The following is a 27,956-nucleotide window of genomic DNA, read 5'->3' as shown; positions in this document are numbered from 1 at the left end:
TATGTTTTAAGCCCCAGATCAACCTTGAAATACATTGGACATGCTTCCCACTCCCCCAGGTGAACATCTGCAGGGCAACTCCTGCACAGGTTTGGTTTCATCTGAAGGAGATCACTGGAGATTAAATGTGTTCATGTAATAAATTGGGGATAGCTGGAGAAAGATAGCATAGCACTCCTGAAAGGAGAATATCCACTGTCTCAGCAGAGCTCAAAGAGAGATGCCAAAAAGTGCTTTCCTGAGTGCAAAACTAGCTTTCTTTCTTTCTTTCTTTCTTTCTTTCTTTCTTTCTTTCTTTCTTTCTTTCTTGGTTGCTGCTCCAAAATGCTCCTGATCTTCTTGCTCACACAAAGTATATTCAACCATCACTTTTCATATTATTCTTTCCCAAATCTCCTCTTGCCTCCTTGAGGTGTCTCAAGCTATTGTGCACTATTTATTTATAATTTTATTAACAATAGATGTGGCCGGCAACACTGCCACTGACTGTGAATCTTAAGCACCCATTCTGGGTTCATTAACCACTTTCTGTACAAACTGAGACTCCTACACAGGAATAATATCACCATGCCAATATCAGTTAGTAGTAAAGAGCAGTAAATAGCTGTCCTCCTCCTCCTCCTTCTTCTTCTTCTTCTTGTTTAGTCATTTAGTCGTGTCCAACTCTTCGTGACCCCATGGACCTGAGCAGGCCAGGCACTCCTGTCTTCCACTGCCTCCTGCAGTTTGGTCAAACTCATGTTCGTAGCTTCGAGAACGCTGTCCAACCATCTTGTCCTCTGCCGTCCCCTTCTCCTTGTGCCCTCAATCTTTCCCAACATCAGGGTCTTTTCCAGGGAGTCTTCTCATACTTATTTTAATCCCAGTCAATCCACACATACCTTGCCATGGACAAAGTTTGCTTGCATTTCACGTTTAGCTCCAAAACAGTCCTGAGCCCTCTGATGGAGCCTTCAGCCTTTGGCCTCTCTTTTCTAAGAAGTATGGAGTTCATATTACCCAATCTTCAGTTTCTAAAAAGCACATAGGGGATTAATTTGGAGTGTTAATTGTACACTGAATAATTTAAGCCTCTGTGCATAGAGGGAGAAAAGAACTGATTTTAAAAGATGTACCACAAGGCTACCAAATATTAGAGATGTGTGAAATCTTTCAGAGGATTTCAGGGGAAATTTCAAGATGCATTTGGGCAGTTGTGTTCAGTCCCTACTATCCCTGCCATGCGACTGAAAATTCTGCTTCCTTAGAAGGGCTAAGAAGCTGCCCAGTGACAATATGTTCAGGAAAGCAGAGGAGCTGATGTTCAGCAGGGGATTTCACACTTACTTCAACCCACTGCTCCCAAGTAAAAGGTGCTTAGAGCTGTAATGATTTTACAAGAGGGATGAGTTTATGTTGTTGCCTTGTTGGGTTGTAAAGCCATACCTTGGTTTTCGAACAGTTTAGTTCTCGAACGTTTTGGCTCCTGAACACCGCAAATTTGGAAGTGACTGTTCCGGTTTGCGGACTATCTTTGGAAGCCGAATGTCCAACGGGGCTTCCGATTGGTTTCAGGAGCTTCCTGCAGCCAATCAGAAGCCACAATTTGGTTTCTGAAAGTTTTGGAAGTCTAATGGAGTTCTGGAATGGTTTCCGTTCGACTTCCAAGGTATGATTGTATATGTAAAAAAGGTGAACCATACTGGGGTAAAGGCATCCTCTTTTGGTTGTCCCTGTGTTAGTTTCAATTTGTTGGTTAGTAGGGCTGTTTCCCATACACTTTGGTAACAGTGGTCCACATTTACTCCTGACAGGTCTCTCCAGTGTCTAGTTAAGATGTTCCTGGCTGCTGAGAGAAGGCGGCTTATGAGTTCTTTGTAGTGTGAGTGTGTGTTGCTGTCTTGGAATATATTCAATAGGGCCAGTTCTACACATACACTAAGCAAAAGAATGAAAAATTACTACCCCCTTTTTTCTCCCCACCCCTCTCTCCCCCACAACCTCACAATGTCTATGACAGCAGTGTCTCACATTGAATGTAACTATGAATTGAAAACAGAGACGTTGTATGTAGCCTTGTTTATTATGAAAATTCTTTAATGAACACACACATACAACAAGGATGAGGAACCTGTGGGCTTTCAGATTTTGGATTACAACTCACATATTCCTGACCATTGCCCATGCAAGCTGACAGTGGTGTGAGTTCAACAACTTCTGGAGGGCCACAGATAATTTATTCCTGCTTTACAATGTAATGACCAATCTCAGCTACATATTAAAATCTTGTATTTCTCTGATCAGCACTCACTTGCTTCCTTTGAGACATTTAAAAATAGCTTCTCCGTGTGAACCAGGCCAGGTCAACTGCAAAGCAGGTACAACTTTTGTAACCATCTTCCTGCTTTGCTTTGTTATATTTCTCCCCTGAAAGGACAGGAGAGATCCCAGACTATCCCTGAAGGACACTGGACTCAACCACCACTGATTTGCAACTGTTGGCCTTGGCACCAAACTTATTGGTGGGGTGTGGAGTTAAAGGGGGGGAATGGTTGGTTCAATGTGAATGATTTTTGGATCAGAGGGTTTTGTTGACTTTTGTTTATGTTTTTAACTATTGGGTCAGAGTATTGCTTTATTATTTGAGTCTTTTAATGGATGTTAAGTTATATGAAATATTAATGTATCATATGATTTCCCCAACTCCCCCCCCCCAATGGTAATATGTCTTCTTCTTTGGCGATCACTCATAGCAGAGTAAGATTGTCTTCCATAAACACGGTTTTAACAATGAGTGCGTAAGTGACTGGGAGGCCAATTCTGGATCCACACGTACTTCCACAGTGGGGACATTGGTTTCTGGGCGGGAGCTGATCACGGTGTGGATCTGCCAAGCGTGCCTTCCTCCTAGCACATTTCTCCCTTGCGTCCTGAGTTCAAGTGTCTTCAAAGCCCATAACACCTTTGGTAAAGGCTGTTCGCAGGCCCATGTTTCCCAGTTGTCAGTGTTTATATTACATTCTCTCTCTCTCTCTCTCTCTCTCTCTCTCTCTCTCTCTCTCTTTCCTTCTCTCTCTCTCTGTGTGATACACACACAGAGATAGATGTACACACACACACACACACACACTGTATTTTCTGGGGGTATGCAGGGGGCTTGCATACCCCTAAACATTTTGTGAATCTAACGGGAAAAGAAACTAATATATATATATATATATATATATATTAAGTTTCTTCTCTAGCTTGGTGAATTGTCAGTTCCATTGCTACCCCCAATGGCTGCCTCATTTCCTGTCACAGTGTTTCCTGAGTCTCAGATGGAAGTGAGCGTTTAATGTGTGAAGTAGGAGTTGGAATCTATCATGGTGATTGGTCAGTTTGATTGTTACCACCTCCGATGGTGGCTTCATTTCCTTTCCCGGTGATTTTCTTGAATCAAAATGAGAGTACCCCTAAACATTTTAGGGGGAAAAGGACTACATGTGTGTGTGTGTGTGTGTGTGTGTGTGTGAGAGAGAGAGAGAGAGAGAGAGAGAGAGAGAGAGAACACACAGAGAGACATACATACAGTATATATATGCTGTAAGTTGCTTGGAGACTTTTGGGTAACAAGTGACTAATAAGTCTGATAAATGAAATGTAATTACCTCTCCAGACAATGAGATGTTTCTAATCTGTCCTAAATACACTTTCTCTGAAGTAACTTCTCTTGATTTTGATGGAATTAACTTTCATTTAAACACTCTTAAGATTACAGCCTCACTTTAATTTCCAGTTTATGAGTCAGGTGTCATTTGTATGTGAAAAGTACCCTTTCTTTGAGTAACTACAGGGAGCTAACTGTGGGCGGCAGGATGTATGCAAGTTTTTCAGCTTCTCTAAAGTACCTTTTCTAGAGCTTCTGTATGGAAACAATTGTGTGTGTTTCAGTATTAATGCATGTATCTTACAATAAGCACAACCCACCCATATCAGCTGGGATCCTTCTAGTCATGGTACAAAGTTACAGCCCATAACATGAATACAAAGTTCCAAGGGACACCACTTTCAAAGCCCTACAGAGCATAGATGCCAATGAGAAGCCTATGCCTGGTTTGCGATATCAATCTTTGGCAGAAAACCACTATGTTGAGCTCCTGAGCACTTTGTTATCAAGAAAGCCAGTAGTCAAACAAAAGAGAGTTATTGGGCAGGATCTAGTTGTCTTTAGGGATGCAGGTGGCACTGTGGTCTAAACCACTGAGCCTAGGGCTTGCCGATCAGAAGGTCGGTGGTTCGAATCCCCGCAACAGGGTGAGCTCCCGTTTCTTGGTCCCAGCTCCTGCCAACCTAGCAGTTCAAAAGCACATCAAAGTGCAAGTAGATAAATAGGTACCACTCTGGTGGGAAGGTAAACGGCGTTTCTGTGTGCTGCTCTGGTTTCGCCAGAAGCGGTTTAGTCATGCTGACCACATGACCTGGAAAAACTGTCTGCGGACAAACGCCAGCTCCCTTGGCCTGTAAAGCAAGATGAGTGCCGCATTCCTGGAGTTGTTCACGACTGAACTGCCAGGGGTCCTTTACCTTTAGTTGTCTTGAGGAAAATGTTACAAAGGGCGCTGCTAAAAAGCAGATATTGCATTTTCATTGGAATGTTGATATATGTCAACTAAATCATGTTTTCTTGGATATCATAGGTACCTCAGTCCTTCAGGTGACAGCTACAGATGCTGATGACCCCACCTATGGAAACAGCGCTCGGGTCGTGTACAGTATTCTTCAGGGACAGCCATATTTCTCTGTTGACCCTAAAACAGGTTAGTACACCCATTCCACTGTGAGTGACATATCTACAGGCATATTTTAGGAGGTTCTCTCCTCCCCATATTCAGTTAAAAGGCATAAACAATATGTGCTGTTACGTTATTATCACTATTAATATAAATATACCCTGTCCGTCTAAAAAACTACAGAAAGGTGGCTTACACAAAATGGATACAATAAAAAAAAAAGATTTAAGACTTCCGCTTAAAAACAATCTAAGGAGAAAAATCGAAAGCAGTTAAAAAGAAAGTCGTCAAACAAATGCCACGGAAAGTCTCAACGCACAACATGAGCACAATAGTACTCTAGGCAGTTGCAGTAACTGTAACTTACTGTTATCTGTTAGTGTGGCTATTGCTTTAAGTAGTTTTTTCATGGTCATTAATAGAGCTACTGTTTTAAGAAAATGTCTAGGTGCTTACTCTAGTTCCTATCCCTGCATGAATCACCAGAGGCAATTCTCCTTCCCACATTTTCCTCAGATGACCCATAGGCAAGGGCGGAGAAAGGGGGTGTGGTGGCTGCGGTCCACCCTGGGTGTCACCACTGGGGAGGGTGACACAATGCCAGGTGGCACTCACTGCGGGTCCTGCAGCATGCCAGAGCCACCATGTCTCTCCTGCGATAGACATGGTGGCTTGGGTTTGTACAGGCTCCATGCTGCCCAAACGGTCTGGCCGCTGCTCCCCCCCCAGCTGTAGGGTGTCTGAGTGGGGGGAGGAAGTCAGACTCCAGAGGCCCCACAGTGTGCCCCACCCCTATGGGCGGCCTGCCCAGCACCTGGGCGCACCACCCCAGGCGCTCAAGCGGCTTCCTCCGCCGCTGCCCACAGCTTTGTTTAGAAAACCTTTTCCCTCTTTTTGAGGTTCACTTTCCCTCAGACAGCTTCCAGGCTTTTCTGATGTCTTCGCCAGACGTGTTCAATCTGGCCAGGAACTCATTGTTTCCTCCTGTCAACTGACAGCTGCTGTGTCATTGGCCTCCACTTCTCCCCTCCCTCCCAAAATGCTGCTGGAGTCTTCAACATCTATCTCATAGATCTTCTAATGACTTCAGCTTCCAGGTTGACTCAACACCTCCAGATTCTCTCTCTAGGCTCTTCTCAAATCCTTCACTAAATCTCTTCATGGTCCACCAAGGACTGCACCAAACAGTGCTGTGTCTGGCCTTATATTCCCTTCAGGCCAATCAACTGTTTTCTGATGGATCAATTGGTTTCTGATGGACCAATCAGTTTGAATGGAATATTCATTAAATGACTAATCATAAAGTGACCCTTTGGATAATACTGCATGTACATAAATGGAGAAGCATCACAGGTACATTGTTATCTCCTTAGCAACAGAGAGCAACTGTGACCGTTTAACTGCCACTTGGCATACTGTTGGAGAACTCCTGTATTGTCTATGTCTTCTCTGGCTCTAGCCTGGAGTAAAAGAGAAGGCTTTTCTTATTCAGTTAACGATTTGCCTCTCAGATAGTGTTTACATCACAACAAAGTTCTTATGTTTAAAATTTGCCTCATAAAAAACATGGTTTGTCTACAGTGGCATATTTTAGCTTTGTTTTTGAGCAACCTTCTGAATTTGATCGCTTGCTTATTGTCAACTGAATTTATGAAAACAAGTCTTTGGAACTACCGTACTTGAATTTTAAGCACTGTTGTTATAATATAAATGTTGATCCTCTATCCATGTGAAGAATATATTTCAGTTGTTGATGCATTATCCGTAGAAGTTTACTTTCTGGTTCTTGGAGAGTATCCTTTTTTGTGCCTATATATTTTCTGTACAGTGATTAACATCCAACTCCTTACATCCATAGGGGCTTCCACTTTCATTCTATAAAGAGAGATATTCCTAGTATGCTTGGAGATTGCCCCTTATATGAACAGAGAATTCTCTTGCCGCTCATAGAGCATTCTGTATATATAACAGGTGCTAAAGGACAATATTTATTCTCTTGGCCTAAGAGTTCACCTCTTGCCATCTACAGTAATGGAAAAGCATTGTATAGCATTACCTATGATCTGCAGCATAATGTTTAGGGTGTGATATGTTTCTTGTTCTGCTTGTCAGTCCCACGTATGCTGAAATTGGAGATAAATCTAGAAGGTTGTTTCCGAAGCATCTGTGCTGAATGTGAATGATCTTGCAGTTTTCGGATGTAAAAACAGATATAGTCTGGTTTTTTTAATATTGTTCTTCCTATGGAATGCTGGAATCATGGTCTGTGTTGATAGACACCTGGGCTTGATACCTTTAAACATTTGAAGGGGATGTTTCTCAGTGTTTGTTTATTTGTTTGTTTGTGCAAGTAATTGGAGAGCTACAGGTAATGAACATAAATGGTGCTAATATTTCCTAGCACCAAGAGCCACTCCTAAGGACAGTTTGGGAGCCACTGGGTCTTTCCTGGTTTATTATTATTATTATTATTATTATTATTATTATTATTTATGACAAAGGCGGTCTTATCCATTGCTTCCCAACCTATTTTTTTACAACCCACATGAGGACACTGAAGGTAATGAGTGAATAGACAAAAATGTACAGAAAGGATATGCTGAGCAGAGGTGCTCAGTAAGAGAACAAAAACTGGTTGCATTTTATTGTGACTTTTATTCTTCATGTGCTCCCGAAAACTGGTTACTTTTCTATATACATGCTGTGTGCTATGAAAAATCCAATAAAGTATATCACCTTCAGTGTATCATCTTTGTGCTTCTCAGCTTGGGTTCTTTAGGCCCAACTCTGCCTCTTAAATTTGGGGGCTATGTTTCCGTTTTCTGTGAAGTCTAAGGAAAACTATGGTATGTGATCTTTTTGAAATGAGTTTTTTAAAATGCCACAGTTGTGTTTGGAAAATTGTTGTTTCTATGAGTGTTAGAATATTGCAATTACATTTCTGAGAAGTACATTTCCATATTGTATAGTGAAGGAACTTAAAGCATTAATCAAGGGCCCTCATGACTTATTTAGATGGAGAGTACTCTCTCCTTGAGATCAGTATAGTCTTTCTTTGAACTACAGAAACTTGCCTGCTGTTTGATTATTGACATTTTACACTGTTTAAAATGCCATATTCTTCATTTCACTCTCAAATGTGAAATTGTATCTTCAAAATTACACTAGGCTTACAGCTCCATTACTCACTAAAATATTGCTGTTCAGCAAAAAAATGAATGGAACTGTTATTTTTGATGGGAAAAATGAATGGTTTTGAAATTATATGTGGCAAACACATTCAAAAACATGTTCCAGTAAAACGATTCTGTAGGGCATGTTTGGGCATGAAGTAAAATGGCACTGTATTGATGGGTGTTTGTTCTCATTGATAGAGAAATGTGTCACTTATAAACTTTGTGCTGTCCTCTGTATTATTTTACTTTATATTTACTTTTCTTTTGGTAATACTGATTCATAAGATGAACAAACTGAGTCATACCTGTTGGGGTGGAAAAATAAGGAATGCACAAATGAATCATTTGAAAATAAAAAATACAAACTATGATGGCAGCAGAGACATTGCAAAGCTATCCATCCAGATTCATTTTCCACTCACCCCATTGTTGTCAAATTGCATTTATTTCACTTTTGGTTTTAGAAAAAAAATTCCAAATCACTCATAGATAGAGTTGGATTACATTTTTTAAAGTACATGCAGATGAGTTTATTTGCATGTTTTATTTATATAGCCACGACTGCTTTAGCATTGTGCTCTGTCTACACTTCCTCAACTTGCTCCACTTCTCATTGTCTTTTTGAAAGCTTCCTCAGATATTCACTGTTTTGGTCCAAGATTTCTGGCAGCTGCTGCAATACCTGAGTTAGCTTAGAAGGTCAAAGCCCCAAGAAAGAAAGGGAAAAGATTATTTCCTCTGAAACAAATTTAAGAGTTGGAGCATATGTTGCATGCAACATGCAATTTACATTTGAGAAAAATCAATAATTGTACTGAAAGAGCACTTTGTTTTTAGATGATGTGTTCTTTTCTTGCAGCAAGCATTAGCCATTGTTTACACCTCACAGTAAGCCATTGGCCATGACTTGCTGTGAAGAAGAAGCAGGTTAGAGCATGTTGATGAATTGCTCCCATTTTACTCCACTCACCTTCAAGCCTGGAGTAACAAACCACAAGACTTGGCTTAACATGATGTGTTAGAATCAAACTGTTATGTATTCAGTGGTCTGTGTTTGCCTGAGCTTCAGTCTGGACTAAGGATTGTGAGCTCCTTTGTTCTGTGATTTGATACATGATATCCAATCACAGAACATTTCAGGATTTGGGCCTCTGCCATTGGCCCTTAAACTCTGAGTCATGATTCACAGCTTAGAAGTTTAGATAGCCAATCACGTTTGGTGTGGGAGTGGCCCAGGCCTTCAGAAATGTATATAAGCAGTTGCTTTAAACCTGTTGTCCACTTCTGTTAGTTCAATAAAGGTTCTTGCTGTTATCATTGTGTCTTCCCTCGTGGGAACCCACCTACACTTCACAAACCGTGAGTGCTTGATTTGTACATTAAAGTAAATCAAGCCTCTTGATTTGTTTCTCCCAACTTGAGGAAGGGCAGACCAAAACAAAATAAAAGATGCTCATGGTTTTGGCAGGGGCATCCAACTTCCAAGAGTCGGTGATCTACTCACAGTATTAAAAAACTGGCAGTCAGAGTTGTTGAGCTTTTTTTAGAAAGCCAAACCCTGTGATCGACCATTAGGACCATTAGCTTCCAATCAACCTGTTAGACAGCCCTTGTTTATGGCTTGCCATAACATACAAAAACAAGTGTTAGCAGACTTGGCATAAAAGGGACATTTTCTTCTCTCACACATATTAGGGAAGGCCTCTTCTCAAATGATTCTAGCTACAGGTAGGTAGCTGTGTTGGTCTGCCGTAGTCAAAACAAAATTTTAAAATTCCTTCCAGTAGCACCTTAGAGACCAACTAAGTTTATTATTGTTATATGCTTTTGTGTGCATGCAAACTTCTAAGGTGCTACTGGGAGGAATTTTTAAATTTTGTTTTTTTAAAAAATGATATTTATTCGAAATTTCAAAAAGAAAAAAATACAAGAAAAAACAAAAATACAACAAAACAACAATAAACAGAGAAAAGAATAAAAAAAATACAAATACAAATTACATCCTTTCATTTACCTATTTCTTGGACCTCCTCACATCTCCCTTTTTGTATTCTATCTTAATTCATTATTTCAGCAAATTCTTCCCATATTTCACAATTTTTATTTAAATAATTTGTTTTAACAATCTGTCTCTCTCTCTTTTTTTCATTAACTCAACATATCCTTCCCAACTTTTGCTATATTCTGTTATTCAATTTACCGTTGATTTCTTTAACCTTGTCTTACCTTAAGAACCATAAAATTTCAAAATTTAAACCATATTTATGCATACCTCCTTCAAACCTTTCTACTAAAGCCAATTAATTCCTTTCCAACATATTCTGATATTTCATTAGTATCACACTAATTCCAAAAAGAAAATATATAAAAAGAAATTCTCTTCTAATTAAATCCAACGTCCCTTCTTCCTGGTTTTGGGTTATGTCAGTCCATTCTAACCATTACATCCTGTCCATCAATCTGGTGTTCTAATGTCCGAGGCTCTCAGGTCTCTTCTACGCCCCCTCTGCAGATTTTCTTCCAATGTTGCGGCTTTTGGTCATGCAGGACTTTGTATCTTTCGAGGTGCAATTGCAACCTCTTCCATCTTCATCTGCCCTTGGACTTGCCTTATCGAGCCAGTTTCCTGCGTTCGTTGTTGTAGAATTTCTTTGTCTTTGTTTCCTGTTAGTTCATGTTTACTGGCTACAGCAGTCATAAAATCCAACTTTTCATTCATCAAGTTCATTTTCTCATGCAACTGCTGCAGCATAGCAATTGTTTTGCCAAGGGCAGATGATAGAACTTCCTCCCTGCACATTTCTGTTCAAGGTCAAATAGCTGGTCCCACGGTCTAATTCTCACAACTATAATGTTTCCCTGTGAACTGCAGCAACAAACTGACAAGCTCCCTCTAGGGGACACAGTTTCTAACGTCTATCTTTAAAAAGTATCCAACAAAGGGAAATTTACTTTCGGTTTTCAAATACTTTGTTTCCTTAAAATACAAAGATGCAGAAAGCAGCGTTGAAGTTCATTTGTTTCTCTTTTTTAACTATCTGTCAAAAGTGTTCCGTTTTCAATCAATGGATATCTCCAACCATTTCTGTCCTGACACCCGTCCCCAGGTTTGGGACGATAGAAACTTATATTCCTTTACTCTTTCTCTGCAGGATTAAACGGTCAAAGTCCCCCCCCCCTTTTCTCCTGCTGTTAAGGGGGTTTTGTTGGTTATAAATGCAGGAAATTTCAATCTTTGGATCAATTTTCCAGGCTATTTAGCTTGCAAAATCTTTACTTCAATCTATTTACAAAAAGCAGAAGACGGACTTCCTGTTTAGACCTTCCCGCTTCGTTGCCTAATTCATGAATTTCATAAGTTTCTTAGTCAAATCTTCCGTTTTTACTCACGGGTACTTGTTTTAGAGTCCAATTGTCACCAGGAAAAAGTCAGCGCTCTCCGGCGATGGCTGTGCGGCTTCCCTCCGTGAAAGTAGCAGTCAGTTCGCAGCACCACGCTGCTCACCCCACTCTGCTCCGGAGCCCCAAAAAAGGGTTTTCCCCGCGAGAGTAGGGGAGGCGCTCTTGGTGCTCTGCCAAACCCCACGTTCCCAGGCTTCTCCGCCAGGGATTTCTAGCGGGTCCCCACCTTCGCCGCGGTGGGAAGACCCAGTTTCCACGGAGCCCGTTCCTCCGATCAGAGGAACTCCACCATTTGCCGATGGCGCTAACCTGGAAGTGGAATTTTTAAATTTTGTTTCTCAAATGATGTTTGCCTTCTTCAGTTTAAAGAAATATCTGTATAAAAATGAATAATCTTTTGTCAAGAACTGCTATCCAGTTAACCAAGAGCCCCTAACACTTTTGTTTACAGAGGTGTCCACACACTTCATTTTTATAGGATTGACTTAAGGGATGTTGCCTGCATTCAGTCAGAATCTATGAGCTGTAGGTTACTTTGCCTCATTTCTTTCACAAAGTATTGAGTCAGTCCCAGTGCAGATATGTAGCAGAATCATCAGCTATCTAAGGAGACTTCTGCCAGTTGTATCTATGCAGTCACAAGGCGTACCCATGATGTTTACTTGTAGAAACTCAAGAGTCAGTTTCATTTTCCAGGGGTTGGAGTGGCATTCTTGCTCCTTCATGCCTGTGAGTCTATATAGAGATGGGATGGAATAACTGCTGAATAAAAATTCATAATATTGGGCTGTAAGAATGAGTCTTTGGGGTGTGTCAGAGTGAAGTGTTTTTTCAAGTGTTAATGCCGAAAAGTCAAATTTGCTAACAAATCTTAGGGGGAGAATTTGAGCATGCAGTGAAAGAGACTATGCCTTGGAGATCTAATGTTCAATTACACCCTGAGCCATTTGCTGATAGCCTCTGCTGAGCAATCTGAAATGTATTATTATATGTGATTGATTTCTACTTTGCTCTGCTAAGAAGAGGTCACATTAGAGAATCAAAGCTCATCTTCTTGGTCAAGCCGTTCTTTATTGCAGACATATGTTTCAAACAGAGCGTTTGACTTGGCTTAAACTAAAATTTACTGGCAAGTCTGCCAATGATTATTTCATGGTTTTTCTATAAATATCAGGTTCTTTCACTAAAGAGACTTTTTTGGGGGGAGGGAGCTCCCCCCTTTGCAATTTTTGTCATTAAAAATGCAATAAGTCTCTTCCATTTTATTTATACAGCAGTCAAAGCATTCTGTTTGTTGCAAGGAATTCTTCAGAATATCTGGCTCAAAACAACCTCAAAATAGTATTTCCAAAGTTTCTACTTTGCATTTTGAATTTTACTTTCTTCCTTACTGGTTTTTATCTACCACCCACATGTATTGTAACTCCTGACAGCCAGAGTTACCTTTGAGGCTTACCTAGAATCATATTTAGAAGCAAATGTGAAGGTGTTTCCTTGGTGAATCATCCAAGAAAATAGAAGGGAGGTAAAAAGTTTCAATAAGACTGGTAAATTTGGAGGAGGAAGGGGGCTTCCTATTTATTTCATCACCGTCTTATGTGTATATCTGTTCAGAAGTAAGACCTGTTGAGGATTGTAGCCTCAGCACTCCCATAAGGCAAGTCTTATATTTAAGGGATTTAATCCCCACTTTTCAACAGATTCCCAGGTTTTCCCTGCTCCTTCTTTTAATACTGTTTAAATTTCAGCAGGAAGTGGTGGGGTGCTAGTGTTATTTGGGGAGAAATGTATTAGAGGGTGCATAGCAGCAAGAGCTGTGGTCTAAACCACTGAACCTAGGGCTTGCTGATCGGAAAGTCAGCGGTTCGAATCCCTGTGACAGGATGAGCGCCCGTTGCTCAGTCCCTGCTCCTGCCAACCTAGCAGTTTGAAAGCATGTCAAAGTGCAAGTAGATAAATAGGTACCACTCTGGTGGGAAGGTAAACGGCGTTTCCGTGCACTGCTCTGGTTTCGCCAGAAGCGGCTTAGTCATGCTGGCCACATGACCCGGAAAAAACTGTCTGCAAACAAACGCTGGCTCCCTCGGCCAGTAAAGCGAGATGAGTGCCGCAACCCCAGAGTCATTTGCGACTGGACTTAACTGTCAGGGGTCCTTTACCTTTAACAGCAGCAAGAGTAGGTTGCGGTTTTAACAATTTTAAAAAGAAGGGGGAGTGGGGGTGCATAGAGATGTGGGAAATACTGCATTAATTTTCCTGATTGTAATGCTCATGCTACTACCCTGTTTTCTAACATTCACACTGCAGTAGCTGTTGGTTATGGAACTGAAGTTTTTCTCGACAGAAAGGCACAGTTCGCTAAATTCCATTCACACCAGTGAAAAAAAAAGGAAAATAGCACGAAAGAACTGTATGCCAGTATACTGCCCCAATTTCTATCACCGTATTCCAGAGATTTTCTAGGTTAATGAGGTTACAAATAGGTTTTTTTCTTTTTTCTTTCTGGAAGTAGTTAACACTGAAATAGTGCCAAACTTCCTATATATTTCTCTAGATTTCCATAAGTGCCTTTTACACTATGTGAAAGCTCAAATATAGTGTGGAAATCAACAGTTGGGGAAACATCGGGGACATGAAGTAAACTGCTTCATAAATGCAGCCTAAGATTCATCTCCAGTTCCCTCTTCCACATATGCCAGTTTGGGGCCTATCTCTGCTGATTCCATATTTCAAAGGATGATTACTACCACCACCCAACTGAAAGAAGCTGCACTTCCCAAGGGTTCACTGCTGCATTGGCATAAAGTGATTTTTCTAAAGCAAATGCAGAGATTCCTGCTTTTAATGAGATTTAGTTCTTTTGTGGGAGCTCAGGAAGCTGTCGTCTTGTCATGACATTAGTGCAAATGTTCCTTAATCACACATATTAATTTTGTGAATGCTGATTATAGACTAATAAGCCTCCTTTATCCATCACTGAACTTTTGTTCTTACGTCTGTATGTGTTTAAAAAGTGGGACCACAATCTAGTTCAATATTCCATTTAAAAATATGTGGAGCATTTAATTAAATGAATGTATTTTCTCCTCCGGGTGTATTATGAATAAAACCATAGTTTTGTAGGCCTCTGGAGAAGAGGAGCTGATTTCCATCATTCCGTTTCCCCTAAAGTGCCTCTGCTGTGAATTTGGTAATGTAACGGGAGGCAAAATTCTGTATATTATGTCAGTTGAGATGTATGATTCTGGGATGAATTTGATAAGGCCTTAATCTGCATTTGTGGAATCCCTAGGCACTTTACAAAACCAGGATACTTGACTATCGCACTCCACCACACATAATTCATAAATTCATATTTAGAGTTTCCCAAATTCATCTCAACACTAGTAAAAATACTGCAAGATAAGTCAAATTATGTTTTTCCACAATAGCATACTGTTATAAGGGCTTTTGGTGGGGAGGAATAGGCTGAATACTTGTCCCTCTTCTAATTCCTGGCTGCAATAGGTTAATGGGTCATTAAGGGAAACAAATGAGTAGCTCTATTCCAGAGGGCAAATGGGTGGACCCTCAACTTTCTCTTAGTTAGAAATACAAAACTCCAGAGTTGAGAGCAGAGTTTGCTCTCATGTGAGCTAAAATCAGGCAGAAGGCCAGAAAGCAATTTTTGATTTCTGTTTGAATCAAAGGCTGTGGCTATGAAAGAAGCAAAACCTTCTTGGGAGTTGATGTGAACCCTTCCACCACAGGCCTGGGTAGTTTATATGTGTAAATATACCATATATCATAAGCTCCGTCATAGAGCTTCAGTATTCTGGTGACAATGTAGTGTGTATACACTCAGAGGATGACCTCCAAACCATCCTGAATATCTTCGTAGAAGTTTATAGAAAGCTTGGCCTATCACTCAATATCCAAAAAACCAAAGTGATGCACCAGCAAGCACAAAACAACCCCTGTGAAGTGCCACAAATCCAACTTAATGGTGTAATGTTGGAAAGTGTCAACCGCTTCTCCTACCTGGGCAGTTATCTTTGCGCAAGGATTAACATTGATGCTGAAACCTGACATCGCTTGAGCTCCGTGAATGCAGCTTTCTCCCGATTGAAATGCAGGGTGTCTGAGAACCAGGACATTCTCAGGGAAACCAAAATGCTTGTTTACAAAGCTATTCTTTCTACCAGCCTTACTGTATGCTTGTGAAACGTGGATAACTTATAAACGCCATCTCCACCTCCTCGAAAGATTCCATCAACGATGTTCCTGAAAAGTTTTAAACATCACTCGGGAAGACAGGTGAACTAATGTCAGTGTACTGGAGGAAGCAAAGATCACCAGTCTTGAAGCAATGATTCTTCACCATCATCTTTGTTGGACTGGTCATGTTGTTCAGATGCCTGATTATCATCTTCCAAAGCAACTACTCTATTCCAAACTTAAAAATTGAAAGCTTAATTCTGGCGGTCAACAAAAGAGATTTAAAGACTCTGTTGAAGCAAATCTTTAAAAATGTAGTATAAACACTGACAACTAGGAAACACTGGCCTGCAAGTGCTCCAATCGGAGAACAGCTTTTACCAAAGGTGTCATGGACTTTGAAGAATCACGAACTCAGGGCAAAAAGGAGAAACCTAAGAGGAAGGCATGCTTGGCAAACCCTCACCATGATCAACTCCTGCCCAGAAACCTATGTCCCCACTTTGGAAGGACGTGTGGATCCAGAATTGGCCTCCACCATCACTTACGGACTCACTGTTAAGACCATGTTCCTGGAAGACAACCTTACTTGGCTACAAGTGAAAGAAGAAGAAGAAGAAGAAGAAGATATAAATACACCAGTCTCCACTGTGTTTCATTTCCAAAAGGAAACATGAACCCTGGAACATGGTACCTCTGGAATCTTACACTGTTCAGAGATTGAGGTGGCATGCAGCAATACCTATGTCCTTTTCTAGGAAGATTTCATGATGAAAGTAAAATTTATAGTTGTCTTTGAAAATTTACATGTCTTGCTAAAATGTGATTTTCATTACCAAACATCAACATCCATCCGGGGGCTGACTGCACATTCTTTAAGAGGGTGGGGCTTCCATTTCTGCTGCTTTCAGTGGAAGGTTTCGTATTCTGGACGTTTGCAGTATGACCACATGGGCATTTCTTCACACATTTTTGAAGCATTGAAAGACCCTGGGTGCTTGCCGATGGAAGGTTTCCTAAAAAGTACTTCAGACAAGACTTTCTAGATCTGGATTTCTGCTCTAGAAAGAACCTCTCTGACAGATCCCAAACAGATCCCAAACAATAAGGAGGCCCTCCAGGAAGCTTGGGAGAGGAAATGGAAATCCTAAATGTGATTTTTTTTTTTATTCCCAGGGGTTATTGGAGGACATTCCCTTCATTCCAGTGGTTGAGGTTACATCTGTTTATAGTGCCTTCTTCCAGTACCACCTGTGGTAATTAGCACACACACACCAGTTTCCTGGAACATTCTCTTCTGTAATTCTGTGATATTGTTATTTTCTTTGTGCCAACCTAGGCTATTTTAGCTTTACACAGTTAGAACTGCTCAATCTGAGTGGTGGGCCAGTGGAATGTTGTGGTCCTGCTTCATCATTGAATGCATATATCAAATATATATACAAATATCTACATGGTGCCTAGGGAACAACTTGCACCTTAATAGCAGAAAGACAAAGGAGATGGTGTTGGACGTTCGGAGGAAGAGAGGAGAACTAGCCCCACTGTACATGGGGAGGGCTGTGTGGAGAGAGTCTCTTCCTTTAAATTCCTAGGAGTTTATCTCAGTGAAGACCTTACTTGGAAAATCAATACAACCCAGGTGGTTAAGAAAGCCCAACAGAGACTCCATCTCCTCAGACTATTGTGAAAGAACAATGTCAATCAACATTTGATGATCTCCTTCTACTGGTCCACAACAGAAAGTGTCCTTTCATACTGCATCACGATGTGGTACTCTGGTTTGACATCAACTGATAGGAAGTGCCTACAGAGGGTGGTGAATATAGCTCAAGATATTATGGGCTGTCCCGTGAATCCACTGGATGAAATAGCGGAAGAACGTTGCCTCAGGAGAGTGAGGAAAATTCTCAGGGATGATTCACACCCTGGCCGTCACTTTCTTGATCTCCTGTCCTCAGGCAGAAGATATAGAAGCATGATTAGTCGCACCAACAGGGTAAAGAACAGCTTCTATCCATGGGCTGTTAGGCTGCTGAATGAAAAGATAACAACAGGGCAATTGACTTTCGGGTTTGGTGGGTGTGCGTCAGTAAACGAGGGGAATTAAGACTAAGAGATCTGAGTGAGGGGTGCTCGTGTAATCTCACTGTTGTACAAGTGAAAATAAATTATTTCAGTCATGGGGGCTGAGGCATCATCCTTGCTCAGCTTGCTGTTCTGGAGAATGGGATAGCTTCTCACCACCAGTAGGGAAAATGGACCCTGCCTACATGCCAAGAGGAGGCACCAGCCTAAGCAACAAGAATGCCCTCCAGGAATCCCTGGGAATAGAAATTCATGGTAAGAATTCCATTTTTCTCAATTCTATCTGACCCTGGAAATGCCAGACGTTGATTTCTGGATCTTTTCAATACAAATAATGTGATATATACCACTGAATTGCATCCCCTTTGCCTAAAAAGATAGGGAAGCAGGAAACATTCATCAAGGTTTGGGTCAAACAAAAACAAACCATGTGCAGGGACACGCTCTCCCCACCCCACCCACCCCAGGCTTGATCCAGACACATTTCCACAATTTGTTTGGCATTTTGCTAACACTGAAAGCAAGATGGGTTACAGCTGGTGAGACTGAAGGAGCACTAATGAACTGCGGGTGAGGGGCTTTCTTTACACTTCATTGGAAAGATTTTGATGAAACTGTAGGTTACCAGGTAGCATTGTCAAGGAAGGCTAGGCTGTGAGGCAGATGGATGCTTTGCTGCAAACTTTGAAGTTTGCAAGCATCCCTCAGGCAAACATGTTGCAGTAAGTACCTCCAGGGATGGCTCAAAGCAACAGTCACTGCTTACTTTAAAAATAATAATAGATCAGATAATAAGAATGGTGATGCTTATTATTTAGTGTGTACTTTACGCCTTACAAACTTTGACATCTCTGGTCCATTTTTGGGTACAGCTAGCACTAAGCTTCCCTCAAGATTTTAACAAGGTGAAAATTTCCAAAGGAGGCATGTAGTATTGATATTTTGCTGCCTGTTGGTTCCTACAAATTTCACAAGCATTCTTATGTTTTCTGTGTAATATTCAGTCCGTACAACAGATGATTTTATAAATTTAGGATTTCTTGCTTCCCTAATATCCTTAGTAGGCTATTTTTACTGCTGTTGTCATCATTACACTTAAAGTGATATTTTTAACAGGATTCAGCTTTCTCAACTCCCTAATTTATCCAACTAACAAAGCAATCTCATATTCTTTAGGAGGATATATATATATATATATATATATATATATATAATGCCTCAAAGACTTACAGTTTTTGCATGTTCGTGCAGAAATACCTTCTCCTATGCCCGTTTGTGCAGAAATAAGTTGCACCCAGATCAGTTTATATTGAATATACTTGCAATCCCATTAGAAAATCTGGGTGTTGTTATAAATGCCATCTTGTCTGTTAGGGGATTCCTTGTCATTTCCTACTACTGCAATCTTTGAAGAAAGACATTTAGTTCGTTAGACTTCATGTAAATTTATCAAGGCGGAAAATATAACCGCTCTGAACCTCACTAACTACAAAAAGAATAAGGCCAGTGACAGTCCCTTTTTATTATCATTAATCTGCAAGATACAGCTGATACAATGGGTTTTTTTTCTTGGAGATAGCTTTCAAGCGCTTGTTCTCAGTGTTAAATGGCAAAGACTGGTTACACGAAAGCCACTCTTCTCCTGTCTCTGTGAATTTGAGAAGCTGAAGTTCTAATGCATTTGAAATCAGTCCTGATGAAATGCTGTTAGCACCCCTGTGAAAAGGATGGCTGACCTTGGTCAAATTATCGTACTCAAGAGACGCGCAAGTGTTGAAAGTTGTAGGTGTTTCTGCAATCTGCTGTGTCAAGGGGTGATGCCTCCACAAAGAAAGTGAAATCCTACCTTCCTTCTCACCTACTTGGCTTTTCCTCTAAAGTTCCCAGAGTGGTTGTAGCTTGGTGAAGGGAGAATAGGGGTCTCATAGGAACTGTCAGCATCCTTAATAAACTACAGCTCCCAGAATTCTTTCGTGTGTTTTTTTTAAAGAGTCGTATAACACTTCTTTAAATGTATAGTGCAGATGTGGCCTACGAATTGACACTCCAATGGAAGGATTGAGATATATGGCGAATGCTCAGTTTGAACTGTATCTGATAGTGTGTTTGTGTGATTCATTTTACTGTGAACAGTTGCCAGGATCACTTGAGCCATGGTTGGGGCTTCACGGATTATACTGCTTAAAGGTAAAGGACCCCTGACAGTTAAGTCCAGTCGCAGACGACTTGGGGGTTGCAGTGCTCATCTCACTTTAAAGGCCAAGGGAGCCGGCGTTTGACTGCAGTTTTTATGGGTCATGTGGCCAGTATCACTAAGCCGCTTCTGGCGAAACCAGAGCAGCACATGGAAACACTGTTTATCTTCCCGCTGGAGCGGTACCTATTTATCTACTTGCACTTTTTGGTGTGCTTTCAACCTAGTCATTATATAAAATGTCTCCTCTGTCATTCAACCCATAACAGATGTAGCTTACAATGGAACTAAGACATCTGTCTGCACGGTATACACGAGGGAAGCATACCTTGCCCTAATGCAGAGCATTTGTGGATCATACACCACAAATGCATATTTAAAGACTGTGATATTAATGCAAAGGTATTACATAGAAGAGGAATTTCAGCACTTGAGCATTTTCCTTGGTGTGCAGCATGGGTCGAGAGGAGCAGGCAATATTTGCTATTTACCATTTAAGAAAACTGAGAGAAAAGTGTAGGAACGTATCTGGTTTTCTTTTAATTATGGAGGAAAGTATCATAGCTGTTTGGACAATGCAACAGCAAGGGCAGGAAATACTTTCTATGTACATGCAATTATGTGAGCCCATGTATAGGAATTTAAATAGCAAATCAGAAACAACATTCCGTACTTGGCAAGCAATGAGGAGCAAATTGCAGAGCAGCCATCCTAATAGGAATGCATGGATCAGTCTATTTTCAGCCAGTGTCAATTTTACATGTGTTCATTCATGATATAGTTCCATCTCATTTCCACATTAAAATATAGGTTGCTTGGGTTTTTTCCAATTAACACCCCCCCACATGATTGATTTATCCTTATATATACACATTTGCACACATATTTCTGAATTTATTTCCTCGCAAAAGAAGCATTTATGAAAGTGTTTTATGAAAGTGGGACGCGGGTGGCGCTGTGGGTAAAACCTCAGTGCCTAGGACTTGCCAATTGTATGGTCGGTGGTTCGAATCCCCGTGGCGGGATGAGCTCCCGTCTTTCGGTCCCAGCTCCTGCCCACCTAGCAGTTCGAAAGCACCCTTAAGTGCAAGTAGATAAATAGGTACCGCTTTATAGCGGGAAGGTAAACGGCGTTTCTGTGCACTGCACTGGTGCTGGCTCACCAGAGCAGCTTCGTCACACTGGCCACGTGACCCGGAAGTGTCTCCGGACAGCGCTGGCCCCCGGCCTCTTAAGTGAGATGGGTGCACAACCCTAGAGTCGGACACGACTGGCCCGTACGGGCAGGGGTACCTTTACCTTTACCTTACACATTCCTAAACATACTTTATACAATATATGATTTCTAAAATCAGTGATGGTACTGTGTTTGAGTTGAGAATTGTGTTGCAAAACCTGTAGGATGCTGAATTCCCCCAGTGGTCCCTACAGTGCATTCATAGCATGGGAGGGCACCTCCCTCTGCTCTGGCAGGCAGGGTCAAATCTTCAGATTAGTAAATTTCTCAAACACTTACTTTACTACATAACTCAGATCAGTGCTAGTCCAAAGTTAAGGACTGCAAGAAGATCAAACCTATCCATTCTGAAGGAAATCAGCCCTGAGTGCTCACTGGAAGGAGAAATCCTGAAGCTGAGGCTCCAATACTTTGGCCACCTCATGAGAAGAGAAGACTCCCTGGAAAAGACGCTGATGTTGGGAAAGATGGAGGGCACAAGGAGAAGGGGACAGCAGAGGACGAGATGGTTGGACAGTGTTCTCAAAGCTACCAGCAGGAGTTTGACCAAACTGCGGGAGGCAGTGGAAGACAGGAGTGCCTAGCGTGCTCTGGTCCATGGGGTCACGAAGAGTCGGACACAACTGAATGACTAAACAACAACAATTTCGTGGAACTTTTAGTTCCCCGCCCCCCCAGAAAAGCTCCCTTCCATTTTGCCATATTTTTATTTTATGTTTGTTCTTCTTTATTTTTATTTTTTGAGGGGGCTAAGCAGGGTTGAAAGGGTTTAACCCTTTCAAACTGGCAACTGTCCCTTTAAAGAAGGTGTTGCTTTTGCAGAAGGTCAGGCTATCTTTAACCTTAAACTTAAAGAGGGGTGAGGTATACCAGGTTTTTCCATTCTCTCTTCAAAGGCTGGCATCTAATACTTAGTTAAAGTAACACAAGGCAGCAAAAATATTTAGAATGGATTTTACCTTCTTAAGAAATAAATCTTAAGCTCCACAGTTGGTCAGAGGCTGCCAGAAGGTACTTGAGAATTTACTTCTTTAACACCTCCAGAAAAGACTAAAAATCGATTGGACTTTTATTATAATTAGAGATAATGAACTAAATGGAATGAAATGAATTTTCAGGCCTTTTGTTACTAACTTCCTTGCTAATTTACACACTGTTTTAAATAAGCTATAAATGAACTTGAGTTATAGCCATGAATGCCAGCTAAAATAATGGCCAAGCAAAACTATACATTCCATATTCACAGTGAGTTACTATTCAGCATTTTCTCCACAAGACTCACTTCCAATTAATTTCAAAAATTCAGGTGAAGCTGCATGGCCAATATTTTTTTCCCTGCTGTAACTATTCAGGGCCTCCACAGGAATTTGTTCCCTAATCTTAGTCACAGGTCCAGCTGAAGAATTTTACCTTCCACAGTTTTTTCTGCCATTGTGGTTCATTATACCACCACTTCTGTTTCTTCTGATCTGTACAGCTTGCCTTTTCCTTCCACCTTTTGCCCTATTTCCACCTTTGCCCTGTCTGTTGCTTGTTTTCAATGCCGAGGTGCCACAATCGCTTCTCTTGCATCTTTTCTCTTCCTAAAACCTACCTACAAGCCATCGTCTTCTGATGTCAGGCAGTGGAATAGTGTGTGGGGCTACATGGAACAAAATTTGTTAGGGTCACAAAATTTTCTGTGATCTTCTGGGTGACACAGACACTGTTAGACAGTTGAATGCACATGCGTCCTCTGTCTGTTTCCCTCCTTCCCTCCCACCCTACCCCTCCGCACAGCCCGGGCTCTGGCAAGCCATGCTACACCACTGGTGTCATAAACCCAGTTCATGCAAACATCGGCACAATTGTGGAGAAGTGGGTATGGCACACTCCCCTCTGCCATCCACCTCTGGCATTATGTGGGATGAGCTCATCACTTCTGTGTACACTTTCTTCCTTCTATTTGTTTTGTTTTTTGAGGGGAACGATTTTTCAAATTGGAACATCATTCATAAAGCCATATGGAGCAATGTATTCATTGTTCCTACAACAAGGCTTATGATAAGGGACTCCTTATTTTTTATTTTTAAAAAAGTTCTCTCCAAGTTTCTATCTGAAGAGAGATGCTCTAAATCAGGCATGTCCAATTCCCAAGAGACTGCAATCTACTCCCACTATATATTAGAAAATGGCAGTGATCTACCCATTGGAATGACCAAAGTTGTTAAGCTACTTTTGGGGAGCCAGAGTTCTGGAGCTCCCCCCCCCTTTATTGGGGAGATCAATCAGGATGACACAATCGACCAGGATTGACCAGGGATGCTCTGTGATCAACTGCTAGATCACAATCGACTGGTTGGACATGCCTGCTATAAATCACAGGTAGGCAACCTTCAGCTCACGGGTCAAATCAAGTCATTTTCTTCAAACCATTCACACATATGTGATGTCAGGTGCATAAGAGGTAGATGTGCAGTTGCTTTTCCTACAGAAAGTAGGATTGAACACTCCCCCACATCAGCTGGGAACTCTATCATCCACCCTCTGAACCTGCAGAAAGCAAATATTAACACACACCCTGATGTGTGTGGGAGGTTTCAGTCTTTCATGGTTCAGGTGCATGAGAGAGTTTCCCATGAAAGTTCTCACTGAGTAATACAGTATATAAAAGAAGGAGCAATAATTCTGCTTTGGTGGAGATGCTGTTTCTGCTGCCTTCCTCTTTATCCCCACAGGTAAATTGCCGGGTGCTTTGGGACGCGGGTGGCGCTGTGAGTAAAACCTCAGTGCCTAGGACTTGCCGATCGTAAGGTCGGCGGTTAGAATCCCCGCAGTGGGGTGAGCTCCCATTGTTCGGTCCCAGCTCCTGCCCACCTAGCAGTTCAAAAGCATCCCTAAGTGCAAGTAGATAAAGAGTCGGACACAACTGAATGACTAAACAACAACAATTTCGTGGAACTTTTAGTTCCCCGCCCCCCCAGAAAAGCAGCAGTTCGAAAGCACCCTTAAGTGCAAGTAGATAAATAGGTACCGCTTTATAGCGGGAAGGTAAACGGCGTTTCTGTGCGCTGCACTGGTGCTGGCTCACCAGAGCAGCTTCGTCACACTGGCCACGTGACCCGGAAGTGTCTCTGGACAGCGCTGGCTCCCGGCCTCTTAAGTGAGATGAGCGCACAACCCTAGAGTCGGACACGACTGGCCCGTACGGGCAGGGGTACCTTTACCTTTACCTTTACCTTTACCTTGGGAAGAGAAGCCAGGGTTGGAAAAGACAAGTTCATGAGATGTGAGGTCCCCTCCCCCCTGTGGCATCTCTTATTATAAGTGATTTATTATTATAACACCATGCTCACATGAAATCCTATGAAACACCCGAGATTTGTGTCCTGTGACTTTAACAGTCTATGTGTGAAAATTACCACATTTTTTGCCTTCAGAATTGTGTTTTCCTCCATTTCAGCATCTTATATTGTGGGCTTTCTAAGTATCACCTAACAGTAAAATATGGTTTTGAGTATCTTTCTAGTTTTTCCCAATTCCTTGGCCAGTACCTTTTATGTGCATGATTTGTATTGTGCTTCCCCCTACTGCAGTTCACGAAACCTTCCCATGTTGAGTTTTAATTTCTTGTCTTTTCATTTATGTGATTTGAAAAGTTGGAAGAGTGTGTCGAACACGATATCTGAATGGGAAATACAGAAATGGAAATAGCCATTTGTTGGTTCCTTGTGGTATGAAAATGGCATTTAATTTGAGGCTAGTTTGTGCTATTGAGAGTTCTCCAGTGAATTGCATAATGTGCTGCATTTGCAGTTCTACGGAGATTATTCATTCATTCAAGAATATTTAATGTGATTCAGGTGCGAGTAGCTTTTGTGAAGATTGTTTTATCAGTGCATTCTGCTGATGCTAGAGAGGAGGTGGTGTAGTGGTGTGTGTGTGTGTGTGTGTGTGTGTGTGTGTGTGTGTGTGTAGGACTATTCGGAACCCCACTGGGAAATTTCAGTCATTTTATTAAAACTTTTATTTGCTTCTGTCAAAATCCTTCTGCTGTCTTTCTTCCCCAAGCAGGAACATAGAAATCTCAGTTCCTACAATATTTGGTGGTATTTCCAGAAAAGTGTTTAAACCAACTCTATGAACCAGAATCTTTATTCTCCTTTGCTTTTAGGCCTAATTGTAAAAGCTTGCTGTATCCTTTTCTTCTTTCTTTTCCTACTTTAGTGCATTAATTTTATCTACCATTGAGGAAAGGACAAAAATAGGATAGTGAACATTTGACATGAGTTGCTGTCAGGGACACCCAGAGAGTGGGTGGAGGAAGGGACTAGGAGAGTGGTCTGTTGGGATACTGCCAGGGAGACAAAGGCCATCATGCCCCCACGCCGTCTCCGGACGATCCATCGATCTCCCGTAGAAATGCAGTATCAGTCAATTAGCGACACAAGCCTCAGAAACAGTATTCCACATTCCAAGGACTGGTGCATGCTCTTTCAGCAGAGTTCGCACAATGAAAGATGCACTCAGGAGAGCATTATTTACAACTTTATTCAGCGTTGGTCAGAACAAAGGAAAAACATGACTGCCTGTCTGCGTGTCCAGGCACACAGAGAGAAAAACAACAGCTATATACAAAAACAGAAACTTCCTGTGAGCCGGAAGTGCGCAGGCTGTGACACAACAACCTGCTCTCTTTTTAAGGTGGAACGAAAATATCCTAACATGGTCCAGGAGAGGGGACCAGTGATTTATGGGGTGTCATACCACCCACAAGGCAGGAGCTGAGGGGAGGAGGGAGAGAAGGGCAGTCTGAGGTAGAGAAAGGCGCCAGGATGTGGTGGAAAAACCAGGGTTCAGGTGAGGGGCAGGCCCACCTTCCCCAACCCCACGGTCTCCTAGAACCAGGAGGAGTTTGGAAAAGAAAAAACAGTGATGAATTCTGTGCAGGAAAAGTCTCAGGTTGTGGAAGGGAGGTGCCCCGCTGTTGCTGTAACTGCTTTATCTGGCTCAAACCTGTGGACAGCTGCCTAGAGGCTAGAAGCATGTGGGCATCTGTATCCGGAGCACTGCGGAAGCTGCTGGAAGTTTTTCTCTTATCAATAAAGAGTAAACTATCAGACGTGTGCTTTCCTTATCTGGGACAGGAGGTGAACATTGCTATTATGAAGGATATTGTAATCTAGCAACATCTTCTTGAGGAAGGCTGGACTCAACAGCCCTGATCTAGATGGATCAGTGGTCCAAATCAGTATAAAACAATTTCATAGTTCCAATACATTTTTGTGATATATCAAAGAGCTGGCCTTTGAAAACTGCAATGACTATTGCCTCCCCTACTGGTTGTTCTGCACAGCAACCCTTCCCCAAACCCCAGAAACACACACTATGAAATTGTGTCCCTGCCCCATAAGAATTTTAGATCTAAGCCTGAGGACATGGCTAATCTCCTCCATTTTACTGAAATACTTACCCATTCATATCAGTGTAGTTTTTTATAATCTTGCATAAATGTTGCACTCATGAAAACAATGGCTGTTTGGGAAGTCACGTTGAAGGGGAACAACTGTAGCCCATTGGCAGAGCACATGGAGAAGGTCTCTGGCTCAGTTCCTGGCATTTTCAGTAGAAGAATTTCAGTTGGCAGGACTATGGAAGAACTCTGCCAGAGCCTTTAGAAAGCTACTGTTTGTTGGAGTAGAGCAGCTTCTCCAACTTAATGCTGTCCAGCTATTTCTGAACTCCAGCCCCCACCAGCCCTAGCCAACATAGGAAGTGCTGGAACTCAGTAGTACAGCATCTGCTTTCGATGCAAAAGGTGCCTGCTACAGTCCCCAGTATCTACTGATACGGCTGGGAAAGACTCTCTCTGTGTAGTACTGGAGAACCACTCAATTCTGAGCTACATGGACCAGTATTTTGGCATGAGTCAATTCCCTGGGTTTCTTGTGTGGTCAGGACTGGTGGGAGTTGTCGTCCCTAAAATAGCATTCTAGAGGAAGTCTGGAGTAGACTGATTTAGAATAAATTTCATAGTTTCAGATATGTTCAGTTTAACAAAACACACACACACTGGTTATTACAGCTGATATCATTTACCCTATATTATTGCATATTTAAATAACCAATTGATAGCTCTCATTCCACCCTTTCTCTGAACTGGAAATTTAAAGGAACCTTCCTCCCCCCCCCCCACCAGCACCCTTTTATACTGCCGTTCAGCTCAGCTCAGCTGGCCTGTCATGTATGTATATATACACTTTTGGTGCCTTTTCACATATTAATTATTATAGTGTCATTATTTTGGTATAAAATTAAAATAGCTCTTTCTTTTTTAATGGCAGAGGCTTACATTGCCTGAAACAATGCAGTGGCATTTTCAAATAAGAGGCAAGTTGTGAGCAGGGTTTCACTTTCTTTTGGCTTTGATATTTTCCTATAAGAATAATTACAGTTTAACAAGAGGTTATTAAGAACTATATTAAAATGTGCCTAAATAAGACAACTGTTTGTACATATTTCAAGTTGGGTTGCAGTGAACATCCATTATTTTCATTTTCAGATTTGATTCAAATCTCATTCATTGCTGCAGGGAAAAAATGTTTCCCAAAATAACATTCTCTATATATGTATGTATATGAACTATGAGCCCTATTTAGGTATTTTCAAGACTGGGGTTAAATAACTTGTGCTGGGGCAAAGGGGGCAGCTCTCAACATCTCTGTCCTTGTCTGTTTCTTTGCAAACCTTTGTGCATTAAGCTGGAAAATCTTAAGGAGGCTTTTAGCTGAACATCTTCAGAGCTTCATGCAGAACACGTGAAGCTGTAAAGCAGAACCTGCAGGGATGCTGACATTCAGGGTGAGGCCAGTGCATTTGGCCCCACAGCTCCTACACAATTCTAGTTGTGAATATGGCTATACTGGAAACAT

General features: G+C 41.5%; 1 protein-coding gene across 6 annotated transcripts in view; it reads left to right on the top strand.

The window, feature by feature from the left end:
• Positions 1-27,956, top strand: part of CDH18 (cadherin 18) — a 639,311-nt gene that overhangs the window by 516,882 nt on the left and 94,473 nt on the right. For all 6 annotated transcript variants that reach the window (XM_079984961.1, XM_079984957.1, XM_079984956.1 and 3 more), the window contains one exon: positions 4,659-4,778. In XM_079984961.1, coding sequence (XP_079841087.1) covers positions 4,659-4,778 — 120 coding nt within the window. The remainder of the gene's footprint in view (positions 1-4,658; positions 4,779-27,956) is intronic.

Source organism: Podarcis cretensis, assembly GCF_951804945.1.
Source record: "Podarcis cretensis genome assembly, chromosome: 7".
Classification (NCBI taxonomy): Eukaryota; Metazoa; Chordata; class Lepidosauria; order Squamata; family Lacertidae; genus Podarcis; species Podarcis cretensis.
This window is presented reverse-complemented; position numbering and strand designations above follow the sequence as displayed.